Raw genomic sequence first — 11,982 nt, forward strand, 5'->3', positions numbered from 1 at the left:
ACCCTCACCCTGGCCCTACCAGCGTCACCTCGCCCACCACTGAGCGGGTCTTCTGCGTGCTACGGGCTCCCAGTCCGGCCCCGCCCCCTCCTGTCGCCCTGGGGCTGTTTAACCCTTGCGTGCCGGTCCCCAGCGCCTCGGCAGATCCCCTCCAGCAGCAGCTGGTGGGCGCTGGTGCTCGGCTTCCTGCCGCCCCGCGGCTGCGCGCTGCGCCGGGAGCTGACCGTGGTACTGAGCGCGCGACTCGGCTAGCACACCGCGCGGGTGCTGGGACCGCCGCGCCCTGCGACACTCCGGGGCCCCAGCGGTAAGTCGCCGGGATCCTGAGAGTCTGCATCGGTCGGTCCCTGTCCTACATATGTGGATTTGGGGGTGGAGGATAATTTGGTAAATTTTGTACATTCTCTACAGCGATGTGCGGAGGGACCAGGGTGGGCACTCCCCTCCATCCTGCGGTGCTTAACGCGGATGGTGCAGGGCCTGGGGTCTGAGGGTGGTGACCCTTTTAGGTTCGGGAATGAAAGAAATTCTCTCTCTCCGGGTGCATGTGCAAGGGAAGAACGGATAAGGTTGTAGAGGCCCATCTTCTCTGGATCCGAGCAGATGAGGAACGCCCAGGGGCTCCCTCAGAGGTGGGCTGGGACCTTCGCCCCCTCAAAAGGCCCTTTGTCTCCCCAACGTGGGGGTGGGGTGCCTTGGTGATGTTTTTACCGCGGATTCTATTTCTGCTTTATTCCCCACCCTACCCCCACCCCAGAAAACAAGAGCTTTCCCTTCTCACAATGGCCTTCACTCCATCCATCCAATGACAAGGCAGCCTATTACAGAAATAAACTACTGCCCCATAGCCTCCACCCATACCCCAATTTTCAAGGAGTCCCTGGGCAGCGCTCCCTTCCTAGGTCTGCTCTTTCTTATTACCATACACCTGTCTTTGTATTTCACTGCTGTGACTTTCCTGGATACTGGGGGCGGTACAGGATAAGGCATAGCAAATACCAAAACTACTAGCCAAACATTTTTCATCTTAAAATGCTTCTGCTGCATGTATGTTCCTCCGAGATTTTTATTTTGTTCCATGAAACCAAGTACCCAACCACTGTTATATTTAAAAAAGAAAAAAGAAAGAAATGCACAGCATTACCCTCTCAAAGGCAAAAGAATAGCCTAGTAAGCTGAACTGAAGTTAGACATCATGCAGAAAATTGGACAGCAGAATCACTTCGGGTGCTCATTTTGCAGTAAATCCACATCTTTGTGTGTGCTGTATGTCTGGTACAGATATGGGAATCTCTGCCATCATCTTTTCTCTGCTGAGCTCTGGTCTGGCTCCTAACACATCTCCTTGGCTTCTTTCTTGCTCGACTTTCCATTTTTTACCTGCAACTGAAGTCATCTGTAAAAACTGAAAATTGGCCCTGTCACTTGCTCTTGATGGGTGGTTCCTCATGACTCAACGGATTAAGAGCAAGACCGTTCAGGGGCTGGGGATGTGGCTCAAGTGGTAGCGTGCTCACCTAGCATGTGTGAGGCACTGGGTTCGATTCTCAGCACCACATAAACAACAACAAAAATAAATAAATAAATAAAGATATTATGTCCACCTAGAACTAAAAAATAAATATTAAAAAAAAGAGCAAGATCTTTCCTCAAACCATAAACCAGGTGTGGTCTGTCTTGCCAGTCTCCTGGCCTTATTCCACTGAGTTGCTGTTCTGGTCACTAGGAACATTTTTAGATCCTTAAATAGACTCCTTTCTTTGTTTGTTGGGGCCTTTTTACAGTATGTTTCCTCTGACTAGAATATGCTTTTCCACATCTTTTGCCTGGTTGTCTTCTGCCATCTTCTTGGTGTTGGTGTAAATATCACATCCCTGAAACAGAACTGGTTAAATAAATACACTATGTGGTTTCTGTTATCATAGATTTTTTGCAAGTTTGTCTTAGAGATGAGAGACTTATCCTAGGGATTTGGTGTCACCAAGACTTATCTTAGAAAATGATACACATAAACTGTTTTTATAGAATTAAAAATTACCCCACAAATTTCAGACCCTGAATTTTATTTAGGAAACTTAGATGTAAAATATGGTTAAGGTATCATAAATATATAAAATATTTCACTTAAATAATAGCTTACAGTCTACTAGAGCTGGAGTTCTAGGCCTTAAAGAAAGTCAGTCTTGTTGGGGAACAAGACGAAGCACCAGAATGAGTAATAAGTGGTTGCTGAGTAGTGCAGACTGGAAAGGGAGGGACAACGTGCTTTCCCTTTTGGGGAAAGAGATGTGGCACATGGTGGGGGAGGACCTGTCATGTTTCCTGGTAAGCTTCCACTAACAGGTCTTTAGCCACAGGGTTACAAAGCAGAGTGTGCATTTTTGCAACTGAGAATCTAGACACATTTGGCCTTTGCCCTCAGGCAGTGACAGTGCCAGCATCTGGATGTCTACATAGATCCCAGTCTGCCCCTGAGAACTGTCACGGGAGCTGACTGCTCAGACAGCCTCTAGCCAGGGAGTTTTCACCCACATAATATGCAGGCTACACTTTCCAAAGAGACAGGCTTGATAAAATATTTTAATGCAGAAACTGACCACAGTGAATACATAATAGAGTCCATGTGATGTTTCTGTACTGCTGTTTCCAATTCATTGTTCTGTACCTCTGTACTTGTCGTGCTATTTATGTGCAGATTGCTAAGAAAACTCAAAAGTAGCATTGTCAATATTAGTCACATCGAGCCCAGTTATTGATAGTCAATGACAGCTATTTTAAGGATCATTTTCCAAGTGCAGAATAGAGTGAAATTTCCAACAGTTCATCATTTAAAATCAGTTAATTGTTCTGAGAACTGAGAAACCGGTAGTTTATTTATAGAGATCTCCATCAAACCATTTTAATTCTTGCAGTTGCAGAATTCTGCACACAGTGAAATAATTTTCATTGTAGCCTGGATGAAGTTATTTCTAAGGGTGTGGTAAACAAAGGATTTTTCTAAAACATAGAAAAATGATAAGTAAAACAAAGATCTTGGAATGAGTATCTCCAAAATTTCTTGCCATCAAAGTTATATTACCTTAAATCATAATTTTTCTAAATTTCTGTGAGCTACCATTGTTACCTGGAATCTTCACTTTCGTTGTGTTTTACAAAACTCCTCATGAGAACACATTTATTTTTCTACTTTAGATTTCTCACAAAAGAGAATCTGAACTGTTGGTTCATAGGACATCAGGTTCAATCCCAGTTCTGTCACTTACCACGTATGTGAACTTAGCCAATCTATTGATTTTTCTGAACCTGAATTTATTCTTTATAAAATGGGGGTTTTAATTTTTAATAGTATGTCCTTTCTAAGGTGAAGGACCAAGCTCTGTGCCTGATGAAGTGAATGTGACCAAGACTCAAGTGTGGGTCATCTGAAACCAGAGTAAGCACTGTGTGGTGTGCAGCAAAGCCTGTCAGAGCTGGGGGAGGCCTTATTTAGGCTGCAAAAGAATGTGTGAATGGTTTTCAGCTGCAGGGTAAGAAAGCGTTGGGCATGCACCATCTGGCAGCAGGCAGAAAAGCCAAAATGACAGCTTGAGGCATGGTCCTAGTATCCAGGTTGCTGCCACCAAAGGCCAAGATGCAGCTGATGACAAGCCTGAGTTTTGCAGTGCTCCTGGGCATGATGCCTACTCTTTCTCTCATCCTCCAGCCAAAAGTCCTAGGTGCCCCTCAGAGGGGAGGAAGCACTACCCACAAGTGGAAGCAGGTGGAGGCCTATCATCTTGTCTCTGTGAGCCTTGGCAGCATACAGCTTTGCCCAGTGGGTTAGAAGACAACCCCTCTGGTCACCCATCACTCATGCAGAAGCATTTTAGGGCTTCAAAGGTCAAGGAGTGCTGTCCAATAGGCACTCTACAACTTCTTTGGGAGTGGGTCTACAGGTATATAGGCTCCATTGGCCATGTGCATTCTGCCTGCTGCAGTTCCCCTCACAAACTGGGAGCTGGGGCAAGTGAATGCAGAGCCACCCCTGGAGCTGTCCTCATGGAAAGTCAAAGAAGCCAGTCATAAGCTTTCTCTTCCAGCATCTCTTTGGCCAGACTGACAGTGGACAACCCTCAGGTCACTCACCACCAAGGAAAGTGGGTAAGGGGGCAGTGGTAGGGAGAGTGTGTTTCAGTGTTTCAGGTGAAAGCAGAAGCCATGATGGTGTGGGAGACAAGAACTCAGGAGGTTCTCAGATTGTGGTCTTTGGTTTTGCACCCCACTTGCTGGAGCTTGGGGAGTCTTCAAACTTACCCCAAGAGCAGCATGTGAAAACTAGATCTTTGCTCCTCTCCCACAAGCCAGATCCTGGCACAGGTCTCTTTCCCACCCTCACTCTGTTCCTGCCCTACCTCCTTCCTTGACTTTCCCCACCTTGTTCCATCCCATTCTCTTGGCATGAATTTGGGCCCTCAGTATTCATGACTTCCTGCCAGATTCTCTTTCTCCATGTGGTTGCTGAATCCTGGTGTTTCTTTCTTTGGAAGACCTAATAACTTCACCCTCACAATGATATCTACTATAGTCCCCATCCTCAGCTCATTTGAACTTTTTCTTGACAGTCATCTCTCCTCATTTATTGTATCCTCCGTCCAGATCCACCCACTCATTAGAAGATCATTGTGGCACTTCATTGACCTCAGGATAAGGCCAGATACCCCAGCTGTGCCAGGACAAGCAAGTCTTGAGCACTCTTGCTACCTTACCCCACTTCCACCCCCAGGGCAGACCCCAGTGCCTTTCCCATGGAACTCAGCCTGGACATGAGAAACCTTCTCTGGATGACACTACAGACACCAATATCTGTCAGTAAGTGTGCATAAAAGGTGATACTGCCTATCATACTCTGTGTTTCCCAGTTGACCTTCACCAGGTTCCACACTGCCTCCTACTGTGAGGTTCTCTCTCCCCTCTGTCTTAGAGCTCTGCAGGCTGTGTCTTGCCCCATGACCTCTGTGTAGATTGAGTCTTGCCTCCACTGAAAGGTTTCTGGTCCTGGAGGGGCAGCTGTCTCAGCCCTGGGAGGCAGGCCGGTTGCATCTCTCTTAGTAGATGAAGGAGGCAGCTTACTTGATTGGATCCTCTGCTCCATCCACTCTGAAAGGCAGGGATCTGGTGAGGGTGAACTATTATTGATAATTCAAGCCTAGAAATGGGAGGTTAAATTGACCAGGTGAGCTGAAAAGGTGTTTAAGGGAGTTGAGGGCTCACGAATGCAGCATGCACCAGGTCACAGGTCAGCAGCTGTCATTTTTACTCCTACAGTGTGCCTTTAGGCATGTGACTTAACTGCTCAGGGCATCAGTTGTCTATAAAAACAAAAGTGGTGCATGAGGATGAGGCTGTTCCATTCCCCTCTCCCCCACCACCATGGAGGACCCACTGGGACCCAGGCCTCTGCTGTGGAGCAAGTCATGTGACAGGGGTGGGAAGAGGTCTTTGATACCTTACAGTCTCTGATACTGAGTACCACCTGCTTTCCTCCACAGTTGCCGGGGTCACTGGAAGCATGGAGCTGAAGAGGGGAAAGACCTTCATCAAATCCAGCTTGCAGATTTCCCATGAGAAACCCCCAGACCCTGCAGCCACTGCTGTAGCCAGGGAGGATGCAGGTCCCTGGTCAGTCTCGTTGGGAGGGCAGCAGAGACCACATTGTGAGAAGGGTTCTGAAGCCAGCTCCAGCATCCAAGGGTATGATCGGTGCCTCAACAAAGGGGCACAGACTGACCCTGAAGGAGGTCAAGCCACCTTCAAATTGGTACGGAAGAGCAAGACTCATGAGAGTGTTCCAGGGGCCAGCAAGGCAGCAACCACCCCAGGACAGCTGGTGGGTAGCGCAAGCTTCCCAGGGCCCTCTGGCAGCCAGCGCATGATTGACTACCGCCACTTTGTGCCCCAGATGCCCTTTGTGCCAGCTGTGGCCAAGAGTATCCCAAGGAAGAGGATTTCTCTGAAACGGCCCAAGAAGTGCTTCCGGAACCTATTCCACATCCGCAGAAACAAGACAGAGAACTTGGCCTCACTGGCAGCCAAAGGGAAGAGCCTGTCCTCCCCGGGGGACCCATCGGATGCTGCAAGGCAGAGAGGCAAAACCTTCTTTTCCCAGGGCGAGGGGCTGGGGCTGGACGACCTGTGCCAGGACCTGTCTGACAGTGAGTTCCTGCCTGACTCACCCTTCGACCTCTGCAGTGCCCTGTGCGAGGATGTAGCCTCCCTGAAGAGCTTTGACTCACTCACAGGCTGCGGGGAGATCTTTGCAGATGAGAGCTCATTGCCACCCCTGGAGCTGAGTGAAGGCCCCGAGAGCCCAGGTCGGGTGTCCCAAGCCTTGGAAAGCAAGGATCCCAGAGGCCCTTCCCAAGACAGTGTGGAACAGCTGGCATCACCTGCCCAGAATGAGGTGTTGGATTTCACCAAGTTCTGGGACAGTGTGAATCGCTCTGTGAGGCAGCAGCAGCGTGCCCTGCTAGGCCCGTGGCTGGTGGGTCCTCAGGGGACAAACACAGACCAACCCAGGCTGGATGTAACTGGGTTGGCAGAGTTGCCCCTGTTTCCCTGCAGGGGCCCCCCAAGTGGCTCCAAAGCCAGCTCCGTAGACACAGGCACCCCCAAAAGTGAGCAGCCAGAATCTGTGTCTACGAGTGATGAAGGTTATTATGACTCTTTCTCCCCTGGCCTTGAGGAGGATAAGAAAGAGGCCCCAAGCCCAGGAACACCTGCAGCTGCCTTCCCTAGGGACAGTTACAGTGGGGATGCCCTTTATGAGCTCTTCTATGACCCCAGTGAGGCCCCTGTCGGCCCAAGCCTGGACGATGACTTGTGTGTGTCTGAGAGTCTGTCAGGACCAGCCTTGGGGACACCACTGTCCATGTGTAGCTTCCATGTGGGGGCTGAGGAGAACCTGGCCCCAGCACCAGGCCCTGACTTGCTTAGCCAGGGCTTCCTGCAAAGCTCTTGGAAGGGCAAGGAGTGCCTGCTAAAGCTCTGTGACACAGAGCTCGCTATCACCATGGGCATTGTCAACTGGCTTCGCCGAGCTCCACCTGCCCCAGCCCCTGCCCCTGGGGAGCCTGCAACCTCATCTGGTCCACAGAGGGCCCCTAGAGGACCGGCAGAGAAGCTAGAGGGCAGCGGGGAACAGGCCTCAGATGCAGGCAGGGCCACAGTGTGCTCAGCACCTAGCAGACAGCAGCTGTGGGCTCACCCAGGCACTAAAGGCCTGCTTGTCAAAGAGGGTAGTGTCCCAGGGGAGACTGTAAGGGGGACTGGCACCCCCTCCAAGAACTCCTCTCTAGAGGAAGAGACACAAGGCTACCCTAATGGCTTGATCTCCTCTGTGGGGTCTTCAGCCTCTACAAGAGACATTTCCAGTAAAGGCAAGGCTCCCAACTCCACTGCCTGGCCTGGCTCACAGAAGGAACCCAGGCCAGCTGAGAACCTGAGGAATTCTCAAGGGCCATGGAGGCCAGGTCCCGGGGGAAGTGCTCTGGATGTAGGGCCCACCTTGGCTGGCTATGTGGCGCGCGTGGCAGCCTTGCAGATCCACCCAGACAGCCAGCCTCCAAGGCAGGACATAGGCAGTGGACCCTTCAGGCAGTCTCCAGCCTGGGGCCCTGACCTTCTGCAGCAGAAACAGACCAGCAGTTCTCCCAATGGGGTAGCTGTCTGTGGCCTTCCCATCCAGAACAGTCCACAGGACCAGAGGTGTTCAGGCCTCATCCTGAACCTGAGCCAGCTCAAATTGGAACCCACCAGACTGGGTGCCCAGACCTGTGCCTCGGTGGAGGGCCAGTCACTGCAGCTCAGTCCCAGGGCTGTGGCACAGGCAGGAGGACACAGGGGTCAGCTGGACTCTGAATCTCCCTCAGGCCCTACTGCTGGGCGGAATCCCCGGGGATATCCCCCAGAAATCCTGGGCCTCACTTTGAACAGTCAGCGGTAGGTGGGCTCCTCTGCCAGTGTCCTCACATGCCGCCACCGTCTCCTGACCCAAGAAGGCCTCCCTTGAGGCTAGTTGGAAGTTGGGGCTTCCAGGCAAACCATGATGGAGCCCCATCTGTAAAACAAGCTCACCCTCCTCAGGAGCTGCATCTTTACAGTCATATTCAGGAGAACCAAGGAACCAAATTTCCACCTTTTGTCTGAAATTGGAGGACTGTGTTGGGGGGAAGGGGCAGGACTCAGTCAAATGGGGGGAGGGGTGGATTTTCATGTGGAGGCATTCGTGCCTGAATCCAAAGTCAAGGACAACTCAAAACTGTGAACACCTAGCTGCTCCTCATGCAGTATGTCAGAGAGGAGTTCAGATTTGGGACCAATGGGAAAAAGAAAAAAAAAATGGTCCACACTGTAAAATGAGAGGAGGCTAAGAGAGCCTATGTTTCTGCATGGGTATGAGAGAAGGGTGAGGTTCAAGGCCTGGAGCAGGAAACAGATGGGGGTGAGTGAACATTAAAAGGCTTGTGCTAGGGACTATGAAGCCAAACCAGTCCCATCCCAGCAAGAGCCCTGAATCAGCCAAGGTCCTGCATTATTATGCAACACTGCCAGGGCTAGCCAAAACTTGCCAACCCTTGCTGATGGGTGTTACTGGATTTTCTGTGACAAATTAACCTGTGTGAGTAATGATTTCCTTCAACTTGCACTCTCCAAGTCATGGAGAGCCAAAAAAGCCAAATGCTCTTTGAGAAGAAGCCCATTTTTTTTCTTCCCAAATCTGCAATTCTACATTTGAGCGGCAAAGGCCTTTCTCTCTGCCCCCTCCACACTCTCAGCATCCCCATTCCCTCTTTCAGGAAAACTTGCCTTGGAATGGGTTGGGCCCCAATCCAAAGGCCACAGCACAAAAACATTCAGAACCATGAAGGGAGAAGACAGCTGGTGTCCCCAGGAAGGGCAGTTGTCCGTTCTGGCCCAGTGTCAGGGAAGCAGGTGCAAGGACAGACGACCCACTTGCTTTCTACAGGATTAACTTCCATCTCAGCCAAAACACTGCAGTCAGAGGCAAAGGATGGGGCACCACAGGCAGCTGTGAAATTTGTTTCCAGGGGAAAGTGGGTGGATCAGATTGTAGACAAACTGTAAGAGAAATCACCTTTCATGAAGAGCTTCCATGGGTAGGGAAGAGAGATGAACCAGTCCCAACTGTGGGAAGAAGACAGAGGAGGAATTTCATACAAAGACTGCAGTCCCATAAGGTAGAACAGAGATGGTGCCTCTTCTGAATGTCTGACATTTGATTTCAGTCTAGAAATTCTGTGGCCTTCATTCAGCAGCTCTCTGAGACATGCTGTGTGCAGGATGTAGGCTGGATACTGCAGGTTTAAAAAGGTACAGAACTGCTCTTGATTGGGCCCATCCAGATCTGGGACAAGGGGGAGGTTTAAGGCCACCTCTCCTGCACAGCCCCATCTGAATCGTCCTTCCAGGCCCCACACACATGATCACAACGTTAATGAGCCTGGCTGTGAGCAGGTTTATGTGGGGATCAGTCTGCCTGAACCCTGCGTCATCCTAAAAATGCAATTCTTATCCTTTTCAGATCTCGACACAGATGCAGAGTCCCTGTGACTTGCCCATGGACACATAACAGATAGCGTGTGGGGTTGGTCAGGTTACCATGCCACTCCTGGTTCCAAAAGCCCTGCTCTTTGGCAGGCTCTGGAATCTCTTGCTGAATTCTCACAGCAAAAGCCCACCTCAGAGCCTTCCCCCATCTTTCTGGAAGCAGGCTGGGACCCGAGGGAGAGTCCACCCTCCCTCAATCATAGCCTTTGTATTGTATCTGGCTTTGTATTGTATCTGACAGAGTGAGTGCTCAGTAAATATGTGTTGAACGAATGAAGCGTCAAAATGTTGAATATGCTTTTCTCATTTCTTGTTGACCATGATCCGTGTAGGGAGAGAAACAGAGTAAGTTTAAACATGACTTTTCTTGAGAGCCAAATGCCTTTCTCATGGCAGGGGATAGTGATTCCTCATCAGGACTTTGAGTCATAGTCACTTGTGGTGACTGGGAAGAACCTAAGAGTATTTGAAAGGACAGGAACCAAGGCCATCCAGCCCAGAAAGGGGGCCTAGAATTAGCAGGGATGGGGAACCAATGGGCACCCAAGGACCCAAAGCCATGGCAAGGTTTGGTCTGCAGTGACCCAGCAGCAGAGCTAAGGAAACACAGAACCAGGGTCATGCCTACCTGGGAGGAACCAAAAGGCCCAGTAGCTCTGTACCTGGGAAGGGGTTTAAACAACCCCAGCTCTTCAGAGATTCTTATTCAGCCATCTCAGGCAGGGGTCCCCAAAATGGCCCGCGAGCAACTTGCTGGAAGGATGGAAGAGGTTAGTATGACCTCACTTTCAGGTGATTTCTCTCCCCACACTCCACTCAGGCTGCCCTCCCCGGTAAGAGAAGTCCAAGAAGGGCCAGCCTAGCCAGACTCCACAGGCCTTAGGGTGACCCAATGAGAAGAAAGAGGGACTTTGGAGTCAGCTACGGTGTCTGATCTTGTGCTGGGAATGGAAGAGGCCTGGGTGGGCATTTTCAGAACTCTCTGGTCATTTCTTTCATTCTTTCTTTTTTTCTCCTCCTCCTCCTCCTCCTCCTCCTCCCCTTCTCTATCTCTATATCTATCTCTCTGTCCCTCTCTCTCTCCTGAAACTAAACCAAGGGCACTCTATCACTGAGCTATACCCCCATCTCTCTCTCTCTCTCTCTTTCCACTTTTTACTTTTATTTATTTTGAGATAGAGTCTCAGTAAGTGCCAAGGATGGCCGAGGCTGGTCTTGAAATTGTGATCTTCCTGCCTCAGGCTCTGGAGTTGCTGGGATCACAGGTGTGTGAGACCGCACCGGCCTTCTGATCATTTCTAACCATCTTTGTTCACATACAGCTGTAGAAGTTATCACAGGTTTTCTCTCTGTGAAATAAAAACTGGAGAAATAACACCCAGCTCTCCCACAGAGCCTGAGTGACTTGTCTAGGGTTGCACATTAAGGGTGGCAAGGGACGGCCGGGGTGCACTGGGAAGCTGGGACAGGCTGGGTGAGGCTGGAATGGCAGTGGGAGTGTGGCAGGCCACATTGGGATGAAGCTAGAGAGTGGGAAGACTAGAAAAGAAGTGGTGAGGCGAGATCCTGCAAGCTGCCAGGGAGTGTGCTTCTTACGCTCCCTGGTTTTCTATTTATTTTCTATATTGGGAATAAATACATGGGATGAAAAGTCAAAAGGCACAGAAGGGAAAACTGTGAGTGAAAATCAATTTTCCATCTTTCCTTCCTTTGCCCTCTGTTGTTACAAAATTAATTCACATTTATTGCAACCAGTTCAGGCAAAGGGCACCCTCTTCTTCCTTCCTTCTCAAATTCTGGTGTGTGTCCTCAGAACTTTTTTGGCCCATGACATAAATGCATGTGACCTTTGATCTTTTCTTTCTTTTTTTTCTGCCCAGGACTTCCTCCTCGGCCTTGGAAACCTCCCCCTATTCCTCTGAACAACTGCAGGGCAGTCTCATAGGTGACAGTTACTTGAAACTCGCTCCAGTTGTTGGACATTAGAGTTGTTTCCCATATTTGTTATTATAAACGAAGCTTCATTTACTCTTAATTCTCTATTCTCTAAAGTCCTCTGCAAAATTGTGAAAACAGAACTCATCGTAACAGTGAAAGTAGGTATGTTTATAATGAACAGAGCTTTCTGTTCCCACAACTCCGCTCCACCGCCAACTGCCAGACCTGACGTTAATGCCTGAACTCCACATTCACATTCAAACTCCATGGTCAAGGGGGGAGTGATTTCTATTGTTATTGCTGTTATTATTACAGGTAAAGACCTTAGATATCATCATCCTATCCTTTAATAAGAAAAAGTTGGACAAACTGAATATCATTGACTTCCCTTGACCTATCAGAGAACTAAGATCACAGGGCCACCCCCCACCGGGCCAC

General features: G+C 49.7%; 1 protein-coding gene across 1 annotated transcript; it reads left to right on the top strand.

Moving 5' to 3' along the window:
• The first annotated feature begins 5,548 nt into the window (after positions 1-5,548).
• Positions 5,549-8,101, top strand: Amer3 (APC membrane recruitment protein 3). Its single transcript, XM_027936767.2, is given in 1 exon segment — positions 5,549-8,101. A coding segment is annotated over 1 exon segment (2,553 nt).
• Positions 8,102-11,982: the final 3,881 nt, after the last annotated feature.

Source organism: Marmota flaviventris, chromosome 11, assembly GCF_047511675.1.
Source record: "Marmota flaviventris isolate mMarFla1 chromosome 11, mMarFla1.hap1, whole genome shotgun sequence".
Classification (NCBI taxonomy): domain Eukaryota; kingdom Metazoa; phylum Chordata; class Mammalia; order Rodentia; family Sciuridae; genus Marmota; species Marmota flaviventris.